The sequence below is a fragment of the Molothrus ater genome, chromosome 10 (genome assembly GCF_012460135.2).
Source record: "Molothrus ater isolate BHLD 08-10-18 breed brown headed cowbird chromosome 10, BPBGC_Mater_1.1, whole genome shotgun sequence".
Taxonomy (NCBI): domain Eukaryota; kingdom Metazoa; phylum Chordata; class Aves; order Passeriformes; family Icteridae; genus Molothrus; species Molothrus ater.
This window is the reverse complement of record NC_050487.2, coordinates 25,694,381-25,719,840: the sequence shown is the minus strand read 5'-3', so window position 1 is coordinate 25,719,840 and position 25,460 is coordinate 25,694,381. Positions and strand designations below refer to the sequence as shown.

Below are 25,460 nucleotides of genomic sequence, written 5' to 3'. Positions count from 1 at the left end.
TTCAATTTAGCTGTATTTGGCACAATACTATGAAAGAGAGAGGAAAGACAATGAGAGCTAGCTCAAAGGCAAAAATACCTTTTAGAAAGAACTTTTAAAACTTTAAAAGAAAAAGCTACTTCCCGAAGGAATCAAGAAGATAGGAGGGATTGGAGATATTTGAGGGATTCAAATAAACTAATAAGCTTCTTTTAAAAAATTCTGAAACAAATTTTCACATACCAGCTTGCCAGGTTGGATGTCTCAATGCTTCTCAATATTGGCCATATCTGTTCTGTAAATTTTCCTTCTGAAATAATGATTCTGTGGTCTGTGCTTTCAGAAAATGTATGTCATGTACTGTGTATATACACTAGGAGATATCTGAAGAATCTAGAAGTACTTGAAAGCACTAGAAGCTGTTGAGCAATATGCAGAAATGTTAAACAGTTTGATATAGGTACTGAGAATTATGTTGTACAAGATGATAAATTACAAAAAACCTCTTCATAAACAGCTGTCTATCCCACCTGTTCTACTGCATTGCCCAGGAACTTGAGAGCACCCTTTATTTCAACATTGTGCAACTATCTCACATCTATTCTTTCATCTGTGGTGAGCAGCTGTCCTGCACCTCGTCTCACATTTGCCCTGTTTGATTTTTATGAAGCCTTTGGGAACAAGGAATGTTTCTCATCAGTGTTCAACAAGGGGATGGGGTAGCTGCACTGAGTACAGCCTTGATATATCAATAAGCAGAGTACATAAATTTTTGTGGGAGATGGGATAAGAAATAATGGGCAGCAAGCTATGAAACCTAAAACCATAATCAATGAGCTACTGCTTCTAAGAGACACCCAGCTATGTGATGGCTTTCTAATATGAGCTAATATAGAACTGATACTGACACAAGGCGCACACATTTCATCTTGTGATCCAGACTGCATTCACACCTTGGCCTTCAGGTGTACTGAAAAAGGGTAAATGAGCCAGAACCAGCAGCCCAGCTGAACCCACACTTTGGAGTGCCAACAATGATATTCCAAAATCTATTCAGTTAAACTAACATCTGAGGCTCTCTCCTAGCACTTAATTTCAAGCAAATCACACATACACAGTATCAATTCTGCAGTAACTGGAGATTGTTCTGTGTTTTTACTCAGCAAAGCATCCAGTAAAATGAAGGAGAGGGATTAATCCTAGAACCTCATAACAGAGAATTATGTAAAAAGCCAGTGTTAATTATTGAAAAGAAGGCACAGATAAAGAGAGTGCAGTGCTAGGAAGGGACAGAAAGATTGTGGTAAGAAAGAAGGCACAAACAAGGATTACTGAAAGTGTTAACAGACCTCAGGAACCCTGACCAACTTAAAGACCACACTGTGTTACAGTGTGTAGAATTATGAACATACACTAATACAGAAGTAAAAATAATAGTAATCAAAAGAAAGAATATTAGTATTCTTTGCAAAAATCTCAGAAATATCCATGCTGGCTGATGCTTTATTATTCACCCCTTAAAACTGTCTGCTGGGTAAGCAGGGTGCTGAGAGCATGGCAACTTCAACACGGCATGGCACTGTTTTAGCTGAGAGCTATCATAAAAGGATACACATCGGTTATCTAACAACTCAGATTACAACATGTGGAGTATGAGCATGTGACTTTGAGTCCATGCACTTCAGTGGGACAAAAGTGGTTAAGCCCCTGCACAGCTGAACTATATACAGTTAGTCTTTTTTGATTGTCTTCAATAAATAGACTGCAGAGAAATGATACATTAACCACAGGACAGGGTCATCTTTCAGGGAATGATGCATTAATTGGAGACTCTTTGCAAAAGGTTCACCTCTAAAGCAGGGAAGTAACATATACAATGTTGAAAAAATATTTGCTCAGCCCGGAACAAGGGATGTTTTCTCACATCATTCCAGTCTTGAATGTTCATCACCTGTCTCCAGTTCAACTTTAGCTCCCTCTTCATGGATTGTACATCACTCATAACCAGTTGCAAGGCAAACAACATCAAACCCTGGAGACATTCCAGCTGTCAGAGGGTGGAAAGGCTAGCTTCTTCCATTACGCTGACATGGGTGGGGTCTTAGCCCCCATATTTTAATTCAAATGTATATTGAATTGAATATACATATTGAATATGTATATACATATATGAATAATTGACTATACAATATAAAATTGAATATTTTAATTCAAAATGCATGCCTTTTTCACAGAACAGTATGTCCACACCTTTATTCTAAGCAATGTTTTACAGTCCCCTGGAAGCCCATAATAAAACCCTCAAACCCACCCTTCCCCTAAAGAAATTATTTTAAAAAAACAATATGCATCCAAAATCTTTTAAGTTCATTTGTATTTTTTCATGTAAAAGATCAAAGGAATAATTTTAAAAAAACCAATACAGAATCAAACCCAGGATACAACAGTTTGATCTGATTGCCTCTAGTACAATCTATTGCAAGGTACTAAAAATTAAAAATAAATGCTCACACAAGACATATAAAAAATGAAAAAAGTAAATAAAATAGTTAAAGAACTAGCATGTACATGGATGTATGTATTAGGAAACAAGTTTATTTGGACAACCACCCACATTTTTCTGTAATTAAAACAGAGATTTAAATCCTTCCTTTCCCCCAAACAGTATTTATTGACAAAAAGTCAAACCCAATCCCTCCCCAAGTTACATTCTAACTGTATTACCAGAATACAAACTGTAATTAACCATGTCCCATTACTTCTGTATCACCAAGACTTACATATGCCCCCTCAGGGATGGTCACAGCAAAATTGTCCAGCTGGCACATTGGTTGTATTTATACTACAAGTAGACAGTGTACAATTTAGTACAGTAAATGCTCAAAACCTGAAATAGTACAGTGAAATATTGTCAACAAAAAATTTACTTTCATATTACATATGCTTTGAATACTGAAAAATTCTGCCATAAGTCTGTTTAAAGCCAAAAACTTTTTTTAAAGATAACTTTGAAAAATAGATTTTATTGTCATTGCACTTCATCGGATACATTATCTCCGTAACAAAAATTAAAAGCTGACAGTGTAAAGAATCACTTTTAATTTAACCAAGATTTATTTCATGACTGAGTAAAGATCTAACCTAAGATTCTGGCAGCTGTGTCAGCCTGAAAGTGCTGCTCCACTCAGTACCTTCCTGTTTCAGATCTGCTACTGGTTTACTATGGAAGTAACACAGAAACAGAGTTTATGATTGCTTTATCCTTCTAAGGTCTTTGCACCAAGGCACTCAACCACCAGAAATAAAAAAGGAATCAAGCTTGCAGCTTCACAATTCTGATAAACACCTGATGTGATTTCACTAGAAAGTTGCATTAGTTTTCCCCATACACAGAACAGCCTTTGGCTGACAACAATGCATGTGGCTGGGCAGGAATCAGCACCAGCTACCTCACAGAGCTGCTAGCCAACCTGCTCAGAATATCTTCTCTTATGACAAACTGACATGTTAAATGCTGCAGATTTGCCAGTAAATGAACAAACTGTATTCTCTGAAGGTAACGTGTGGATGGGCACTACCACCTGGATCACACCAGCACGCAGGTCCACAGCTGCTGTGGGTCATTCCAGCACCAATGGCTGCCGGCTCCTTATGCCAAATGAGCAGTGCTGGTGACATGGCCTTCAAAGTTGGCCAGAAAATCTCCAATTCTTTACAAACATCAGTCATGGTACTAAATAATAAAGGCTTAGGACCATCTGTTTTTCATTTAGGCTGACAACCTGAAGAAATCCTTAAAAGAGAGAGAGGGATTAAAACTAATTACAGTAATATTGGTCAGCCCTGCCCGGTCCCTGTTTATTGAAAAGAAGTTTATGGTATCTCAACAGTTAGCAAAACTATCAAGAATAAAAAAAAAAAAAAACCAACTAATAACCCCCAAAAGAATAAAAGAAACACAATGCCCATTCAGCGATTAAATTCTGTGCAGACACAACTCCGCTGTTACATCTCTTTTTCTATTAAAAAAAAACAAAATGAGAACATTTTTAAAAAGCTACTTTTTACTATGTCATAAAACCTCACAACTGTAGGTCTTTGCCTAATATCTCTTTTTTCAAAATTTCAGTGTGTGTGCTTTTTATTTTCCTTCCTGTGACACCATGTACACTTAGAAGTTCAGCACAGACACGGTCATTTACTTTATTGAGTGCTTCTCTTATGTTTTTCACTGAACACCGGAGATTCATTTGCTATGCATCCCTGTCTGCAGCCATCCTTCCCAGCAAGGATCTACATTTATAACCTCATCATCATCTTCCAAATCTACTCTGTATTCCCACCACTTCATCGCCGACCTTTTCACCTACCTTCACCCAACCAGATGGAAAAAGGTCTTTAAGGGTCAATATTCTGATGCATCAGTAAGATCTTGCTAAGTGTTATCAGACCCGGCAAACACACATTTACACTTAGTGCTACATCTCTTCTTCTCTTTACAAAGCCTGGATTAAGCTTAGAGAAAAGTTATAATGCCTTTCATAAAATTACCTATTCTTCAATACAAAATGCTTATATCCATTAATTATAAATAAGATAATTTCAAAACATTTAAGAATATTCAGGACTTCATTTGCATTTCAGGGGAACTGCAGACTTAATGTTCTTGATGCCTTCTCAGTCCCAAACCTCTGATAAAGAAGTTTTGTAGGATATATAGCAGGCAAAACCACACAGCACATGCCTCGTGTCCTGTGCACCAGTTATGGTAAATGAAAGACATAAAAACTAAGCAGCTTTACCAGGTGAGTCCCAATGCTGCTTTAGCAGTGCCCTGATAAAAGTTCCTGGTTCTTTTTCATGTATAGAACTACATGTATTTTTACATTGTCAGTTATAAACATCACTGAAAACAGTATGAGGAAGATTTTTCTTCCCCTATGTATGACATTAACAAGTTGTGCCACATTTTCCAGAACTGATTTTAAAAGAATATTTTTGCATTTAAGATACTTGCCACAGATTTCATATATATAAAAAATTGCTTGTTCATGTGTTAAGTTACAAAACTGTAGTGCTTAATATAATAAACTAAAAAACCTAAGAATTTTTTAAAAAATGCTTGTTCATAATACATTTCTTTGTTTTTAAAAGGCAACAGTCAGTACCAGCCTGGTTTATTTTGTAACAATATTGTAGTGTAAAAATGTTGCTAAATAATTCTGGTACTTTGAGACTAGATGTAATTATTTTCTGAAAACTATACAGTAATTTACTGAAAAAAAAGAAACTGCTACAGTAGTGTTTGTGCCTTCACAAATATATAATAGGAATTATTATGCTTGATATGGATCTTATTTGAACTGTATTCTATAGAGAACAGTTAGTCACTAACAACTAAAAAAGCTTTTTAAGGCTTAAGTAATTTGATTTTAAAAAAGCTTCTGATAGTATTGTCATAAACATAATAATAAAACTGCTCTCATGTCCTGATCCTTTGCACTTTTTTTGAACCAAGTGACCTAGGAGTTAGCTTTTCTGATGCACAAAGGGTCTGTGATGTCAATCAGTACCCAGGAGATCAGTCAGGGATGTGTACAAACATCAGCCACTTTCTGTCCTAAAACTGAAGCGTTTCTGCCCGGTTTGAAAAGGTAAAAAAGTACACAGATGTGTAAAGTGGTATGTTTTTTTTTTAAGAAATATATATCCATGTATGTATTTTATATATATAGGTATAAATGTATTTCATACTTAAATTAGTATCAATCAAATTCAGACAGATATTAAACTGACCATAAAGATGATGTAACAAAAGTCAATATGGCAGTATGTTGTATCTCTTGAGGATATTTAGATATTCTATGCCTACCCCAAGAGGAAAAAGAAATCTGAATTGCACTGTAGGCCCAACAAGCATTGCTTGATTACAGCCAGGTAAGGAAGGGCTCGTTTTTGTTAAGCACTGACTCCACGTCGTTGAGAATAGGGATCAAGTCTTCTGACTCTAGAGTCCCAAGATCAACGTTTGTCCCTGGAAGACAGTCGAGGAAATCGGGGAAACGTGTTTGTTGTGGGTTTAAGTTCATTGCTGTCTGTGCTAGAGTTTCTCCTAGGAAAAGTAAAGAAGAACTTTTGAAGTACCAAAGTCTTATTGTGAGTAAAAAAAAAACCAACAGAACTACATAAAAATGTATTCCCCCTTTCCCACAAGCACTTGGGAGCACTCCTACTCCACACAAATTTTATCTCAAAACTGCATTTAGGTATAGAGTACATATCCTCCTAAGAACATTCACCCTGGCTTTGATCTCAAAAGCACAAAAGGTCATTTCCAGCAGTGCTCAAGGCATCCAGCTCTGGTCTGCCACTTGGGAAGCATGACAGTTTCAAGTTTGTTTCCTGGTCTGCCCAGGAAGCAGCAAAGGGCCCTCATGTACACCTCCATCCTGTTCCCTGCACCAGGGGCAACGTTGTCTGTAGGAAATAACTGAAAAAAGTGCTTTACAGCAATTTAGATCTGTAATATGACACTTTTTTTCCCCCCATAAATTAATAAGAACAAGCATGAAAACCTTTAATAGATAAATCTTTCATTCTCTGCATAATACTGAATTTCTAATGACTTCAAAAGGAAGTTTAGGTGAGGAAGTGCTGAGAATTTCACTCTCTGAAAAAACTCATGATTTCCTAGTAAATTATTTCAGTATTTTAAACACCATGAGGACATTAACATAAAATAAATATGTATCAAAATGTAAGCTAGCTAAATACATTCTGTTTGAAGGAAAATGCAACTTAGCCGATGTAAGAGACTTACAAGCAAGACTGATTTCCCAGAGTTAGAAAATGTATTAATTTGTACATGTAACACATAACAAGCTTTTTAGTCCCCCTACCATGGACAATAGTATGAAAACAGAAATTAAGGCTTGCATTTTCCAGGTTTTATTATTCTGTTTAATATCAGTCTGAGGTAAAAGAGCAGAATCTGGACCTAAGTTAAAGCTGAGAACTTTCTGGGCACTAAGCACCTTCTAGGCCTTTTCTCCCACAATGTCAGTCTGTTCTCTTGATTAGGAAAGCTGCAGATTATCATTCAGTTATGCAATTATAAAACATTACTAGCCATAATACATGGATTATACTTTAAGCTAAATCTGAGTATTCTACCTGTATCCATCTCATCTACGTTGCTGAGGAAATCTTCAGGTGTTGTTGGTATACTGTAGCATCCTAATCCCAAGCCACTGTCTGTACTCTGTTCCCTGGAGTGGTATGGCCCACTACAAATTGAAACATGAAAAACACTCAGTAAAGATGCTCTGATAGACACAGTTCCTGAGCACAGTGTTAGAAGAGAACACAGAAATAGATACTGAGTCATTAAGCCTCATCCTGTAACTGTTGGCCACTGATCAGCCAACATAATATTTGCATCACATCAGCCCAAACAACAAAGTAATTTAAGCAAGGTCACTCTTACATTTTGAAATACACACATGCATATATAACTCTCTAGCTGAAATCAGTTCTGACAGCCTAAAAAGTTGCATGTATTTACTTTTTTGTTACTTAGATAACATACCTATTCTACCTAGTCTTCTACATACACTAACAATAGAATTAAAACCACCTGTTACAATTTATTGCTTCTTTTAAAGATTCCTTCTTGAAGCATAAACTGAAAGATTTCAGGCCAGCCACTCAGCCATACCCTCTGTTTACAGTAAGTAAAAAAAGAAGATGATATAGGGACTATTTTAGAGAGACGCCTGTAACAGCCCAGAGAAGGCAACAGAAGCAATTGCCTAATGAAGAAGAATGAACTTGCCTGTTCAAAAAAGGATCTGATCCATTATTTGTAATAGGCCTCATGTCCTGTGTCATGGCAGGGGTGTTCACAGCTGTCTGAACTGGGACCATGTTTTCTGGGTCTACAGGAAGTTGTCTGCAAAGAGCAGCCTCCTGAAAAGACAAATAAATACCAGGGAAGGGTTATTCCAACAGCTCAGAAATATTGTAGTCTTGTAACAACATATAACGAACACATAACATATACACTGAAGGAAAGTAATTCTGAGTGATGTCACTATGAGTATTTGTTTACTCTGATATGAAGAAAACCATGATGTAGACAGACCGTGTCTTTCATGCCCACCTGTGCTAGCTTAAAGCACCACAGAATCTAGATGTCAGTTCCACCATGTCTGGAAGCCAGGCCTGCAATTCAGCTACCACAAAGTACTTAACATGTTACAAGAAAACCACTGGAACCAAGACTGTGATTCAATTATCTTTAAAATTATTGAGAACGCTCTATTATTTAGAACACTCTGCCTAATAATAAGCATTTGCTTAATGACCTGTCTCATGTCTACTATCTGCAGGGTGACAAACAAGCAATCAGAGCCAAAGGAAACTTATTTTGCAACTCTTCCTGAAAGATAAATTCTTCCAGCATTATCTCTGTGAAACACACATGACATCTAGTGGTACAGAGTTCTATACAGAAGTTGTCTGACCTCAACTGGATGTTCCAAATAAAAATCCGAAGACCTTAAAATAATAAAGCTATATCTATTCTTACCATAATTAACTCCACTTACTTTTTTTTTAATGAAACAAGCAAAGTAAATATTTCGTTTAAATCCTAGTAGAAAACTTCTCTGACTCAATCATTGTCTCCCCAGCACACAAAGGATTAACAGGTCTTCAAGGCTAGAATATGATGTTTTACTATGTTTTCAATTATTTGTTTCATTGAGGAGGAATGGTCTGGTCTCTTTGTGAATAAAGTAGCACATATTGGTGCCCATAAAAGCAGTATTTCCTTTATAACAAAATTATCAATATATTCATTGATAAATTACAATTTACTTTAGATGGTGTCAGTATTTAGCAAGTGTTAAAAACAAACATTCTTAAGATTCTTAATAGCTTATGTATGCTAGGTTTTTGATTAAATTTGTCAAGTGACAATTTTAATGGTGACATTTCTACTTAGAATTTAATCAGCTGGAGTCTGTGAAAATGTACAAACCTCTTAGAAGAGGAAGGTGTATTTTTTTAGCTGTCTACAGGCAGATATTTTCAGTACTTTTTAAAAAATATAAGAATGACATCTACAGCCACACGAGATTTAGACAGGCCATCCAAAGCAAAACATCTCTAAGCTGAAAAGCCTGCAGCACCATAAAGAAAAACTCCCACTATCAGTTACATAATCTAACTTCCTGTCTCTTCTTTGTTGCAAAAAACACCATATTTATTATAGAGTTACTTGATTCACTCTCCCTTGGGGAATGGCTCACCTCCCATGTCTTTATTTCAACATTGCTGTTGCTTGTAATATTAACTCCATGCGTACTTTTAAAATGTGGAAGAACAGACTCTTGCACACTGGAGTCAGATTTGGCTGGGGAAGCAGACAGAGTACTGGCTCCACCATACATGACATATGTTCTTCTCCTGTAGGTCATTTGTTCAGAAGTCACATTGCAATTTTATAACTACTACAGATGTCAGATTCCTTTGCTCCTTTGACATTATTACAGCAATGGTAATAGAGAAATGGATCGACTACACAATACCCAAAACTTTATGATACCCTACTATGTCCTATTCTCTATTCTAAGCACGACTACAAGGTTTTTAAGAAGAATATTTGTAAATCTCCTACCCTAGGATGAAAGTCTGGCAAAAAATGGCAGAGATGTCTCGCAGCCCTGTGAGCAGCAATATCAGTCTCAGCCACACCAGTGAGCTCCCAGTCTTTTGAGTGTAGGAGCGTGCCTCCACTTTGGCCAGCAGAGACCACCTCTGGCATTCAGCTAAGAAGGGACCAAGTGCCTTTAGTGATCTGCTTGGCACTATGACGCACATAAACCCAAAGAAGACTTTCAAAATAAGTAACAAAATAAAATAAACTAAAAAACCCCACAGTATTCTGATATCAAAAAGTCATGTCAAAAACTTCACAAGTGGTTATCTTCAAAACCCTTTTAAAGCTTCACAGCATTATAGTGAGTTGAATGATTCACTGCCTCAGAACACAGTTCTGATGTAAACCCTTTTTTATCTGTATGCCTGACAAGCACAGAAATTTCTTGTCAAATTTCCTGGAACTCTTCTCGGCAGAACTGACCTGAGTTCCACCCTTAGCTGCCAAACTCTCATTTCCAGCTGGGGGAGATGAGTGAGAGCATTTTTACAGCGTGTTTACATTGCTGGTAGATGCAGTTCCTCTTCTGCCAGTCCTCATACTTACGGTGGAAAGCAAGAGATGTAGAAATTGCCTGTGCCACCAGTAAATCACACCCTCGGCCAGTCTGTGCAGTGGGAGGAGCACAGCACAGGAGCACAGGGGCATTTTTCTCTTCAGGTTGTAGCAGGCCAGTAAAGGTCTATTCTGCGAGGACAAAACAGTGATAAATGTTCCTCTACATGTTGCTCCACCGCTTCTTCAGCCTCTTCTAAGTCCCTGTAACCTTCTGGACATTTTCTGCAATAGGAGCCCTGGACCAGAAAGAAGCCTCTGAGAAGTGCTGCCTTTTTGGGACTATTTGTACCCTTCAAATGTATGCACAAATACAGTGCATAATGGCCCTGGTGCACACAGAGAAATGCTGGAGCACCTTCTCTGCAAGACCTTTCAGAGATTTCTGACTGACATTACCTCTACCAACTTCCATTTCCAAGAAGCTCTTTAGTAGCAAGCAGATTCTCTCTTTTCCTTTGGAAAGCTGGCAAAACCAAATTAGTGTAAAAGAACATTAACTCCTTATAGAATGATAAAACTGAGTAAGGAAACCTTTAAGTAGATGCTATCATACTGGTTTTCTGAAATGCTGCCCTTCTGGCATGTACTCAATCTAGAGTTCTAGGGTTTTAGCAACTACATGAAGAGGAGGACAAAGAAGGAAAGAAATTCCCTAAGCCAAGAGCTTCCAGAGCTATGACCTCTTCCAGGCTGGGCATGCTGCTCCACCCCAGCAGCTGCTGCCAGGAATGGCTGTGGGGAGCCAGCAGCTGCTACTGGGCTGAAAGGTTTGTGACCCTCCAAAGAATCCTTTCCCTCTCGCTCAAATGCTCTGCACCTCTTCACAGCTGCTCGAAGCAGCACACACCCTTACTCAGCATTTTCCCCTTAGATAGGTTACACTAGAAAAGCAAAAACAGCAAGGGAGGGTCAGAACAGGAGTAACTGTACTTGGACACTGATGACCCAAGAGGATAATTGCACCCTCACTTGCCAGGATTCAGGATTCTGAGGTTACTGGAAGGAAGTTCACAACATTCTGTTAGGAAGAAGAGATTTTGGATCTTGCTTTCCTCTCTAAGAGTTACACCAGTTGTAAAACTTCAGTAATGCAAAGTGACGCTGTGCTGCTTCATGCAATGTGGAGCTTCAAGAAAGGCTACAAGGGCAGGGTGGTACAGGGCTCAGTAAGTGGAAGTCTTGACTGAGTATGGCACAACTGCAGAGCGCTGTGAATGTATTGGTTTCACAGTCGCAAAGCAGCAAAACCCTCCCTTGTGTTAATGGCACAACTGTTTTGAAGCCTAATTTGCTCGTCTTGAAAAAAGAATAGAGCCAAAGAGAGTAAAAATAACTAAACATGTTGTTAGCATGATGACAATCATGACTAAGCTCGTACCAAATACCCTCACTCTCTTCTCACATCCATCTCTGTTATGAGCTCTTCATGGGAAAGGAGAAGCCACACGAAAGACTTGAGACCACTGCCCATGTCAGAGACTGCCGCCTTATCTTGTGAAAGTTGCTGTTTTTAAAGGTACTTAGAACTGGTAACTGCAGCATTTGCAAGGCCACAAAAAATGATGTGTTTCTTGATAAAGTGTACTTCTTTCATGCTGTTTCTGAGAGAAACAGATTATCTATTTTTTTCCACTAAGGAATCTGATTATTATGCCATACAAACACAACACCACTAGTGGATTTGACTGTAACAGGTGAAACACAATTCTTAAAACTTTGTTTTCTTAAGGCAGTATAAAGGAAATTACATATCTATTTTGTACAGAATGAGTCATTATATAGAGCTGAAACTTAAGAAATAGAACAATAAGCAAAACATCCACAAATAACCAACTCTGAAAAGTCTTTAGATCAGAGGTGTTCATGTAAGATGTGAATGTGATTTTATTTTAACTAAAAGGCAAAGGGTGCAAATTAAGAGAGTACAGACTGGAGTCAAGAACAATTCCATATGTTCTTCCTTTATCTTCAGTGAAGTATGAACATGGTCTCCTATGCAAACCAAGTTAAACTGCACATGAATCAGCGTGCCCTAGTTGCTTACGGACAGACACAGAACAGAATTTGGCCCTTACATGACTATTAAGAAAGACGGCAGGTCAGTGACTTCTGACTGATGGCCATCCTGTGTTCTGTTCAGTGCTAGTTTTGAGAAAAAAAATGAAATTATCTGTTTATATTAGCTTTTTGGTTACCGTTCTGTAAAACCATAGTTAGTCTTGACATAAAGTAACAGAGCTACTAAGTGTACTTGTTAAAAATGATGCATTGAACTAAAAGCTCTTGAGCAAAGTAAGAGTATCTTTGGCGTTACCTGTCGCAGTAACTCCTCCTGGCGCATCCGAATCCGCTCCCTCTCCATCTGGATTCTCTGGAGCCTCAGTTTCTGCTGCTGCTGCTGCTGCGTGGCCAGCGCGCCGGGCAGGGTGAGCAGGGCCGGGGGGCGGCTCGGGGGCGGCAGGGCTGCTCCGGGGGGCAGCTGCGGCGGAGCGCTCAGCACTGCGAACGACAAGAGCCCGTGGCACGGCTGCAAGCACTCACCATAACAGAGGGCCAGGACACATGCTGCTCTCTCACAGGAATGCATTGTTAGAATTGCTGCACTTCGAATGAGTGAGAGAACGACTCCATCTGGCAAGATCCGCACTAGCAATTGCTTAATAAATGATTTTATATGTTCTGAGTGTATCAAACAGGAATACTTACAATATAATAATATTTATCCTGGTCTGTTCAAATATTTACCTAATGAACTAGTAAATAACATTTTTTAAAATTGAAAATTCCTAAAAATGTGCGCCTATAATAGGCAGTAAGCTAGTAAAAATATTTCAACTTAACATTTTCTTTATTGACAGATTTAAATCAATTATTACTGGAAGTAATTTCCAATTAACAACTGAAACCTTTTCTGCTAGAATATGACCCATCAGTCCCCCACCTTTGGTAGGATATTCTAAAGGTTGACAGGGGAAGAACATCATAGATGGCAGGGTTAGAAACAGGACCTTTAGTAAGCAAACCTGAGTTATACCCAGGTAAACCCCTTCACTTGCTGACAGAAGGCTGTTGCTGAACAAGTTAATACTGCTTAGATTGTTAATATTTCTTAAATCAGCATCATCTTTTCTGATCAAATTCAGAAACTATAAATCAGAGCAGAATTCTCTGTGAGATGGACATCTTCATTCATAGAACTGCTATGAAAGAAACTAAGTCTGTGTAGCTCTCTGTGTGTCACTCTGAAGCCAACATGTCACAAAGCTAATAGAATGCCCTGTCACCTCAGACAGCAGGTATCCCTCCTAGCTTAGCAAGACAAATTTCTTCCTGTTTATGGTGCTAAGAATAGCACCATAATCCAGGATTGAAATCCTCCAGACAAGCCAGGAGTGAAACACAGTGAATTTTCAACATTTTAACTCTATGGTTTGCTCAGGACCCAGGTTAGATTTATTACTGATGCAGATCAGGCCTAGCTGCATGGACCGGGTGAGAATTAGTCCTGGGCTATCTCCAGGACCAGTCTGGATCTAAGGGCAGCTTTACTACCTGTAGGTGGTGCAAAGCCCACACTAATAAATCTTTCTGGACCTTGTGGAAAGCATGCAGGCAGATCCAAACCATCTTTGCAACTTGCTTACAGAAGCAGGTGTTCTGGAGAGCACTGCACACTCCAGTGTGTCATCCCACGGGAGGTTGAGATTGGAGATTAGGAAAAATTTCTTTGCCAAATGGTTTGTCCAGCTCTAGCACAGGCTGATCAGGACAGTGATCCATCCCTTGAGGAATTTAAAAGCTGTGTGGTTGCAGCACTTGAGGACTTGGTGGTGCTGGGTTAATGGTCAGACTCAATTATCTCTGAGGGCTTTTCCAACCCAAATGATTCATTGATTCCAATTCTATCAGATCTGGGCTAGATCTTAATGCAATTTCATATGCAAGACTATAGGTAATGTCAGGTAGATTTTGTCTTGCAACCCTACTTACCTGGGCAAGCCCCAGTACCCAGGCAGAACAGCAGCCTCTTCAAAAGAACTGTGGCAAAGTGTGATGATACAGTTATTACAGGACTAAGACTTCTTACTGCTTTACCAATTTTCACGGTGTCAGTTTTTCAAACAACAAGAAAAAAAATTGAATAAACTAAGTTGCTTTTCTTAACAGTAGAGTTACAATGATATGCATATGGAAAATGGAAAAATATTTTATCTGGAACACTTTTAAGCATGCTTGATAGGTCTGATACTGTCTAGACTTCAAACTAATAGTGCATCTTTAAATACACTGGTAGAATAAAAAGAATCCCAACAATAGACAAATTACGCTTGTGGTACATACTTGAGCTTAGTTTGTGAAAAATATTTTACCTAAGTGCTTTTCCTAGGACTGCTCAACTGAACCAGAACTGAACCCAAACAGCAAAAGTGGGTTGGTATACAGCTGGTAACTTCTTGTCACTAATGGTCTGAACAAGCCCAGTGAAAGGAAAGTCTTGTGTCAGCCCTAGTGAGCAACTTAACAAACAAAGACATTCTACAAATCTCTGTTCCTTGTGATATAATCATATGGCACATCTGTTGTGCTATTTATGAGGTTTTAGTAATTCCTGCTTTAATTTATATTTCAGCTCTGAATTTGTATTTGAATGGTATGAGGATCATAACAAAGTTTGGATTAAAAAAGAAAAACCTGCAGTTCACATTCCAGCTAGACTGCCCAACACAGACCCCACTCTGACACCATCAGACACACCAGGGACCCCTGACAGCTCCTCTCAGCCAGAGCTCTGCAGAGCCTTTGGACCATCGGGCTGGTTTTGAGAGGTTAAAAAGTTACTAAAGGAAAAAACAACTGGTCTTCAGTAAGCTTCAATTCACTAGGCAGGGTCTGGGACTCCAATGTAACATTTCTAAAGTTCTGCAAAGAAAAAATATTCAAAAGCTCAAATTTACCACTCTGTGGTAAAGGAGAATGGGTCCAAAATGAGAGGAGAAAAGTATCATCATTACAGCAGACAGACTCAGGGTGGTCTTAAATTCAGTTCTCTTGGGGAAAACCTAATTATTTTGCAAAATGAAGTAAGTCTTTCAATAAACAGCCATTATGCAATTATCCAGCCCCAATGAAAGCAAGTAAAAACATGGAGCTAAGTTCCAAACCTGAACTATGCAACCACAGTTCCATTGCAGTTCATGAAATTGCAATTATTTTGTTTACATCAAGTTAGACCTATGTGGTTTTCTTTTTCCAGCTAGAAGAAAAATAAAATAATTATTTTATTGCTTTTGTTTGCCTTTAAATTAATAGTGATATCCTAGTGAATTAGGTTTTCTGACATTGTAGGAGACCTTTCTGTGGATGACCTTACTGGATATATACTAGGCAAGGATTATTTTGTGGGCAAGAGACATGCAAGTTGCAGAAGCCAAAACATGCAAGTGTTAATCATTTTTGACATATGCATTGAACTGATTGCACCTACTTTTATGATTAAAGTGTCAGAAGTGTCTGGACATTTTTATTATTTAAGTGTCAGAAGAGCAACTGGGGGTCTTTCTGCTCTGTTTATAGGCAGCCCAGACACAAATTCAGATGAACTAGCCAAAGCCAGGTCTCATGCAACACAGTCTGATGAAAAACAAATGTCTACAAAGGTTAAAAAAAACCCCAAAAACTGAAAAACCAGCCATACTACAGTTCTGACTTAGTCATGACACTGTAAAGAAAAAAAGACTGGGCTCCCCTCCTTTTCTCACTCCACTTCAGCCAACAAAGAACTGCTTGTTTCATTTATTTCCCAGAAAGAAGCATTAGCCTTCTAACAAGGTCAGCAAAAAATGCTGCTTTTCAGTTCTGGTGCATTTTGTTCCAAAAATCTGTAAAGTATTAAAGCAAAAAGTTGCACCATCCCAGTGCACAGAGACTCCTTTATTCAGACTTCTGAGCTGAAAATAGCTATATAGAAATTTCTCATCAGTTTCAACTGTTAAGGCCTGTGACATCCACATTTAACTAATCTTTCCCATCTTCAATGATTTAAGATTAAAAAAATCAATACAAACAGCCTGCAGGTGCAACATCAAAGCTATGATTTAGCAGGAAGTTATTTAAAAGATTGGAGATTTACTCTGCAAGCACTTTTAACAATAAATCAGTAACAAAAAGTGATGATGGGAGCTGCTTGAGTGGACAGACAGCTTTAATGCTAATGATTAATTACTGATGACTGTTAGATTTAAAATATTTAAGAAATTATTTTTACTTTCGCTTCGTGCAGTCTTCAGCTTTTACATTTCATTTCCTTTGAAACTATGGAAATGACCCTCCACTCTTGCACTGGTACATGTTTGGATTACTAACCTTGAGGGGAAATGCTTACACCAACAGGAACTTCTTTGTGTCAAAATTAAAAATTACTAGAATTTGAAAAAATGCCAACATCTCTCTTGAACACATCAACCTTTAGCATTTCAGATTTACTAGATGGTCAGTTGCTGGTTTAAAGGTGTATGTCCTTTGATTTAATTTACTGTATACTTAAGTTACTTCCTATTAGACTCTGGACCTATTAGCCACCGTCCCTAAACATAAATAAACTACTCCATTTGAGATCTGTCTGAGAAATCACTTGTTAGAGATTTTAATTGCAAACTACCAAAATCCCCTCATTCTTTTGAGAGCTGCATCACAAAACACTCATTCCCACAGATGAGTGTGCAAGTCCTCTATAATACTTTCAGGTCTCAGAAAGTAATCATCAGAAGCAGGTGCCAAGATTATTCACACTGACCACAAATGAATTGTTTGCTTCTTTCAGGATATCCAGTAATTAAAAATGATCTGGAACAGGAAGCCTTTCCACCACGCAGGTGGTATGAGGGTATGGACTATAGAGAGGGAAAAACATATTCCTCTCAGTGTCACACATGTCTAGCCAAGGCAAACCAAGACTTGAAAAATCCTGGACATTAGTGAACACTCTTCATGGACATTAGGGAACACTAAAATACATATAATTTGGTTTTGAACACTTTGGGAGTTTCTGTGTTCTTATCTCCAGAGACTTCTTTGACATAGTTACCAAAACTGCCTTTTATCATCCTTAAACAATAGTAGCTACACCTCTTTTATCATGGCAGGATATGGAAACTTTGGTTCATGTGTTTATTGTTCCTAGACAGGATTTTGGCATTGTTTTATTGATTGGATTTCCTGGCTGGTTAAAAAAATTGAAAGCAGAGGTAAAGTGCTATAAATCCCACTTGTCCAGACCCATTTGAAATATCATTACCAATACAGCTGAAAGCTAAACTTCTTAGATTCATGGGTGATTTTCTATTAAACAACAAGCATCAGAAGCTCTTCACAATAAAAAATTCTAATCTGTAATACCCAATGTCCTACATTTTAGAGAACCAGTGAATTAATAGTGAAAGCCATCCTGTTTGTATCACTTGGGTCACACCTGCTTGTGGGTCTTGACAGAGTACATTCTGAGGGTAAGGTTCTCTTCCTCAGAAAGGAAAACCAAAAATTAAATAGTTCTTCACCTGGAGTTTGATACAAGAAGTACACATGGTTGAATTCTCAGGATCAATGCATACAGTGACCCTAAACAAATTAACATCAGGTTTTCCACTGTCTTCTGCCTGAATTGGTTGATTTATAAAATGAAGATAAATATTACCAGCTCTACCAGAGATGAGTCATGTCATTTTTCTTATAGTCAGTATTTACACATAATCTGATCAGGTGAAAGTGGAGATGTCAAGAACAAACTAAAGTACATGTGGCACCCTTCTCCCTCTGCCAGAAATTCTTCTCCATTCTTAGGTGGGTGGGTGTGGATGTGGGACATGTTCTGAAACTGCTCTACTCCGTGCTGATGATAGAATTTTCCTCATGGTGCCAGTCTCCTTCCTGAAGAACATGTGAGAACTGCAACAGGACCTTCTCCTCTGTCACAAAGGATTTCTACACCTGTGTGCACAAAGTCCCAAGCTTCTGCTCTGGTCCCACCATTGACCCTGCTTTCAGTAGAGGCTGGGTTGGAGCCCTTGCAAGGCCCTTTCCCAGCTAAGCTATTCTGTGATGGACACAACCATAACTTGTGCAAGGCCTCAGCCGTGTGTGGAAACTCATCCAGGAAAGAAGTCCTTACCTCAGAACAGGCATCTCCACCTTTGTGAGCTCACAACATTAATACTGATCTCCCAGCAACTGTCCCTCCATTCAGTACACTTGAATGAGTCCACTAATGAGGTTCTTATCAAACCTCCTTGAGGATGTGACTAGCAGACAGCTGATAAACCAGTGGCACAGAGATAAAGTAATACACTCTGCTCCAGATACAGAGTACAGGAACACAGAAAATCTCAGGAATTGTAACACTATGATTTTTTTCCTCCTGTAAATGTGCATATTAATGAATTCATTCTGGCAGAACCTAAGAGGATATATATTTATAAGTTACTATGTCAGTGTACAGAATTAAAAGTGATCCAGGTACATTTTCTGAAGGCAGCCATATCTGGGCCAACAGATACTATATATCAATCATCATTACAGAACAGCCTCAGTCAGCAGGGACCTTGAAAGACCATCTTGTACAAACTCACCTGGAAAACAATACATTGCAAGGGAGAAAACAGAGAGGGTAACAGAAGATGGCTCAGCTCTAAGCAGAAGATCCACATGAATACAGCTTGCTCCTGAGCTCCAGACCTTGTCACTCCCTCCCTGACAGCCAGGTCATAAGTAACTACAGCATTTAAAACCCTTTCTGCCCATCAATCCCATCTCTGTGCACAGTCTGATGAATCACACAAGTTCTCTTTTGTACCAGAAGGAGTAAAACCAGGCACACCTTTCTGTAACTGCTGCTGCAGGAGTGTCCACTGTGAGGAAAGGCGAAGGGGACAGCGGCGGCTGGGCAGTAGGGAGCATCAGGGACACCCCACCTGGCTGGGCTTTGGCAGCTTGAGTTAGACCAAACACCAATTTTAATCACGGTTAGATAAATTGAAATCCCCCTATCCACACCCAAACAAACTCAGAAGCCTTTCACAAAGTGGCAGTGCCCAAATCTCTCAAACCAGCAAACTCTGGGCACCGCTTAACACACATTTCTGTCACTCACACGGGACGTAGAATAACTGTGCCTTGCAGCCTGCAACTGCTATTTGCTCCAAGGCCCAAATCCCACATCCAGCTGTGCCACAGGGTAGGCAAGAAGTCTTCTGAGGTTTTTTGCAGATAGGATGTTCTTTTTGTATGAGCTTTTTAAGGAACTCACATATAAATTCAAGCTAACTCATGCCAAAAATGTAAATACTATTAGAGGGGTTCATTATTTTATGGAAAAATAAATTGCAAATTGTTAAATTTGGAAAATATTTAAATGAGGACCAGATTGTGTTTACCCACTGAATGAAGAGTACAATCACAAAAGAAATCTGTTTAAAACACTTTGAAGGGAGAAGGAAGGAAATAACAATGGTTTTGAGTGTTGCTTAATGTAGAATACAGAAAGACTACAAAACAAGTAGCATTTAATTTAAAAAATCTTGCAAAAGAAACTCCTGTAAGGACCTATTTTTTCCTCTAAATCTTGCTACATGTGGTCCAAAATCATCCTCCACCATCTTTTGACAGCAGGGAATGCCGTGAAGGCAGAAGGGGTGTGCAGCTCAGACTGAGGCAGCAGTGTGACCCACGGCTTGGTGCACTGCAGCTGCTCTCGCCTTCCTCTCAGGCACAGGGGAGATCACTCTCCTTGTTCAGGGACCTCAGCCTGACAGCTAAAACAAAGATTTAAAGTAATCCCTCCTTCCACAAACGGCCCTTGATTCTACTGCATTAATTGATTGGCAAGAGATAGGTAATACCTGATTAATCAGCTGGAAAAGACTCTGTTTTAGAAGGGAAAGAAAATTAGGATCTCTGCAGAATCAGCATCATGGTAAATGAAGTTTCTGAAGATGCAAGAAATACACTTTTTCTGCTTGTCTTTAGTCTGACACTGATCACTTGCCCTTTGTTTCCAACAACAAAACATACACTGAAAACATTCCTATTAATGCTGTGCTTTCCTTACATCTACAAATATACATATACAAATCATCTTAGAACAACAACAATGGTAAAATGAACAAGTCTAAATATATGCTAACCTGCAAGATCATGTTTTCAATCTATGTGACAAATATTCCTTTTCATTCCTGAAATGTCACTGTATTTAGTCATGGTGTTTAAATGAGCACAGAAACCTGCATAGCATACATTATTTTCCTGTAAATTCAACAAGATGCATCAAAGGAAAAAACACCCAATGCCTTTGTTCTATAACATTTAAAAGGCAGTGCTTTAAATGTTAGTGTGAAAACTAAAGCCAATGAAGTGTTCACTTACAGCTCATAAACAGGCAACATAAAACCATAGTAAGATAAAAGCTAGAAAAATACAGCAGATTTTTTGTGGTATGACTACTAACTTCAACCAACTTTCACTATATGCTTTTGTATGCCCCCAACACAGGCATACTATGATTTGGTATCACTTAGTCCCACTCTGTGCTTTGATAAAATGTTTGTAAGTGCCTTTGTACAATTCCCAGCAAATATTGCTGAAAGAAGTTTATAAACCAAAGCAACAAGCTGTACAAAACAAAACATATTTTCCTCCTCTTCATAAGAAGTACAAGGAAAACACATGTGTTAGCAATTGGAAGTGCAGACCAGTGTGCAGACCTGAAATACTTAAATCTTTTTCTTTTAAGTGGCACATCTTCAAAAGAAAAACTTCTTTTAGTTCCTACAGAAAAAAAAAAAAAAAAAAAAAAAAAAGCTAAGGCAAAAGACAGAGGCACAGAAGGCACAGACTTCATTTGCTGCAAGGTCACAAAATTAGGGCCAGAAGAGTGTGCTCCCCTCATATCTGTGAGCTGGGGGCAGGATCCCTCCTGGCTGCCCCTGCAAGGGGAGCAGAGTGTGGGGCTGAGCAGCTGCACTGCTGCCAGCTGCCTTTTGGCCACGGCAGTTTAAAAGCAGAGGCATTCTGCTTCAGCACTGGAAACGAGAGTCACGTCGATTTTAAACTGCCATGTGAAGTATTCAGGGGCTGCAGGGTTCTCTGCAGATTACTGCAATCTTTCTGTGTAATTCCTCTGTGTGTATTTACATGCATATACACAGTTTCTAGATTAAATCTTGCAAGATATATTTTTCAATAAAATAGTGTCACATTTAGTGTGCCTTTGAAAACCATCAAAATGAGAAAAAGCTCATCAAAACATATTGATGGAACGTTTTCTGGATTAAATAAATATGGATACTGAGCAGATTTTTGCATACTATTTCTAGTGGGAAATTCAATCATACATCTGAACCACTATGCCAAGAACTGCATATAAGCCTACACAAAAAATAGAACCTCATATTTTACATATATATATACGTATATATGAAGGGTACTGAATGAAATACAGACTGTATTTAATGGAACAGATTTTGAAGTCTGTGGAAATACCCTTATCGGGCATATGAAATACCTTCAGGAACAGACTTTTCATTAGGTATAGACTTTTATTTCTAATCCTTTGAATCTCAAGAAAGACCCTCCTCTAAAATTCAGTATACATGTGTTTTAGTCCAGGATTTGGCTTTCATTCACTTCCACTAATAAACTGAGGGGAAAAATGTTCTGTACAGTGTCCTGATTTATGGTACTGTTTTTTAACTAGGGACAATGCAACAGATGTTAACATAAGTGGAGGAGTTGGTATGAACAAATACCCTGCTGTCCTATTCTTACCTTACAGCCATTCCAGCACTGCTATAAACAGACTGACCCACACGCAGCTGTGGTTTGAAGCCACAGCAGAGCAATTGTTAGTTTCACCATGTGCTACAACACTCTGCAGATACCCTAACCTTTCAGATTTTTTTCCAATTTCTTCTGCAGATATCCACTCTCACATTATGGTTTGCTACTGCCCACTAAATCTTGTAATGCAACCAACACTCTTACTGCATATATGCAAGCAAAGCAGTTGATGAGACAAAGTTAGAGAAAAGAACTGAAGCTAATTACCTCAGAGGTCCTAGGTGTTTCTTATAAATTTAAGACCAAAGTAAATATTGCACTACTTCTATTGGTGATCATTAGCAGACAAATGTTCAGCGTTTTCTTGTCATGTGAAGAGACAGCACTCATGAACCACACTGCAAGTGGACAATCAAGAAATCATGAGATCAACTTACCAAAAATTAACCAGAACAAGAAACTGCTATGTGTTTTAAAGTCTCCCTTTTTGACGTCTTGAGCCTGTAAACTCATCTTCTTGAGTAGTAGAAAAGTTAAAGCTCCAGAAGTGAAATATTAGGGATTATTCGTAATTCTCAATTATACGTGAAAATGTTCTCTTCCATTTACAAATTTTCTTTAAAATTTTTGAGTTTTAATGGCTTTATTTTCACTAAGGTTTAAATCTGGCAATATCAGATTTATGCAAGTTGACGATTAAATTTACACTTGAAGTGCTAAACAGAAACAGCAAGGGAACCACACCAGTTATAAGAATTTTGTGGGTAATTCATACTGCAAAGACTTTTTAGTAGATTGCAAGTTGCTTACAGTGCAGAACCCCACTATGCAAAAACCCCACCACCATAAACAAACTAACAAGCAAACCAGCTACACCTTCTGACCTGAAGAAACGTAGGACTAACTGTGCACAAGTTCTCCAACAGCCTGGACATGATATGGAGGGCTTATGGGGGTTTTATACCACCTCAGAACAGAAAAGCACAGACAGAATTTATTTCTCTATGTCTAACACTATGCCAAAAAGCCATGGAGGCTCTAAAATAGATCACAAGATGTTAGAACTTCACCTCAAACAGTACAAATTCACTTGCTGCCAAGTCTACAGAGGGGAAAATTAATTAAATGAAGGGCAGAACATACTGTTAGGTCTGACAGCAGAATCAGAGCTACCTTCTTGAACCAAAAATTACTTTGACAAACAAATCAGAAGGTGTCTCTCCTATCTCTTTTTTGTTTTCACCAGAGAGATGCCATCCAGTACTCACTGAGATTTGGCTGAGACATCGCCATGGTCCTCTGTGGTGCCGGTGTGGACGTGGCTGCAGGATGGTGGCTAATGTGATTCAGTGGCTGGTTCATAGGTTTTCGAGGATCTTGCCATGTTGTAATTTTTTCTATATGACTGAGAAAGAAAAGATACAAGCTTAACATAAAATACCTGGTATATTATTTAGACAGTTAAGCATAATGTCATGAAAATCCTGTTTGGTTTTCTTATTCCACATCTGCCCTTGTCATCTCACCCTCACCCACTTGAAATTATCTATCATCTGGTTGCTCACTTTTTCTTCTGATCTTCTGCCCCTGCTGTTCTAATTTCTTTTTGCTCTACTGCTGAATAATTACTTTTACTTGAACAATTGAAAAATTCTATTGTCATACTGAAAATCTGTAATGCACACTCATCTTCAGATTATTTAATTGTCTGAAAGTTGTTTACTCTTGTCCTACCAGTCTTTTTCTAAATACACAATGTATGGCCATTCTTCACTCAGCAATGGTCATTTTCCTGAGTATTGAAGAGACAAGTATTTGTCTTGCCAAATCCAACTGCTTTCTTGCTTTCCACATTATGAAAACTATGTCTCCAAGAATACCAGCAAATATTCCCACTACCAAACCAGGCAGATTACAGCTTTATGACTCATGTGTAATCACCAATTTCTCTGTAAAGACACTGAGAGTTTTTATTGCAATGTAGTTAACAACATACCTACCATTTCAGTATGCAAACTCTCATATACATGCATTCTCCCGAAAACAGTGGAATCATGCACAAATCCACATAAATTTTACAGTGAAGTAACAATAACAATGATCCCTGTAAAATATTTTTGGCCACAGAATTCAGCGGTAAAAGAACTATGGTTTTGTTGCAACTGAAAGTTTACACTGAAATGCATCTGTTTTGTAAGAAATTTAACAGGAGAAGCATTTTAAGGATTAGCATGTAATTCTATTTGAAACAAGAAAAGAAAAAGGAAGTACGTTGAAGCAATCAATAGTCTACTATCTATCAAGGGATTGCCTGGCTTCAGGCCCAACCAGCTAACCAGGTAACTGTCTGTACTGGAGTGGGCTCTCCTCTATTAGCTTTTTAGTCACAAAGAGGTAAGTCTTTAAGAAGAACATGTCAAGAGGCATAAAAATTTAAACATTCTGTGTTTGGAAAACCATTTTGATTCAACTTTCATAAAAGAACAGCCTAAAATTTTTACTGAGCTCCATCTTAAACTTATCATTGCTTTTGCAGACCCCAGTGGCACGAACACCGCTGCTGTCACCACTCCACACCCAGCTCATCACCAGACCAATTTCACAACCAAGTTTCAGTCTATATTGTGATGCACATCTTGGGTATTACCAAAATAGCGTGAATTACAGGAAGTTAAAAAAGAAAAGAACCTAGACCATTTTTTAAAGAACAGAAAAACGTGACATCTTTATGCAGTCTGTAGCCATTTTCTTCTCCTAATATTTTGCATTTAATGTACAATTCTCAAACGGAAGATCACACTTTTACATGATTGTTACTCAGCTTCAAACTGCTGAGTCACTTCCTTTCTTCACAGCCTCTAGAGTATTTGTTAATATTCACAATGAAACCACTCACCATTGCTTCTCTCTAGGATTAAAACATTTAATAAATTAAAATTTATTCTCCCATCACTGTAAATTTTTATTATATTTTAGCTTTTATTCTCTTTACTCTTATATTTCAAGTGTAAGAATTCTTGCATACAGTGCATGAAGTCACGGAGCCTCAAACTTCAGCAATATCTTGCCTCATCTATAATATTGAAATAGAACTATGTAGATAATTAAAGAACATCTACGACTTACTTCTATAAGATTCTTATTTGAGGAATATTCAAACACATGACAAGGCAGCCCCAAAATCCATACTAAAGTTCTCACTTTCAAGTTTTTCATAAGCAATTTTTGCATCTCTTATTATTATAAATCCTAATATCAGAGCTGGCCATTTTTCAACAAGGTCTTCATTCATAAACAAGCAGAACAGAAAAGCAGAGATGTCCATTTTACTTTCTGTTTCTGCATCATGAGTGAGACTGATGGGGGTCTCCAT

The 25,460-nt window shown here is 38.2% G+C and overlaps 1 protein-coding gene across 1 annotated transcript in view; it reads right to left on the bottom strand.

Moving 5' to 3' along the window:
- Nucleotides 1-2,336: 2,336 nt before the first annotated feature.
- Nucleotides 2,337-25,460, bottom strand: part of WWTR1 (WW domain containing transcription regulator 1) — a 44,131-nt gene continuing 21,007 nt past the window's right edge. Inside the window, exons 2-6 of the mRNA XM_036389066.2 lie at nucleotides 23,356-23,492; nucleotides 12,576-12,760; nucleotides 7,814-7,947; nucleotides 7,153-7,265; nucleotides 2,337-6,091 (exon numbers count right to left, since the gene is read on the bottom strand). Of these exons, the coding sequence (XP_036244959.1) occupies nucleotides 5,907-6,091; nucleotides 7,153-7,265; nucleotides 7,814-7,947; nucleotides 12,576-12,760; nucleotides 23,356-23,492 (754 nt within the window). The 3' untranslated portion in view covers nucleotides 2,337-5,906. The remainder of the gene's footprint in view (nucleotides 6,092-7,152; nucleotides 7,266-7,813; nucleotides 7,948-12,575; nucleotides 12,761-23,355; nucleotides 23,493-25,460) is intronic.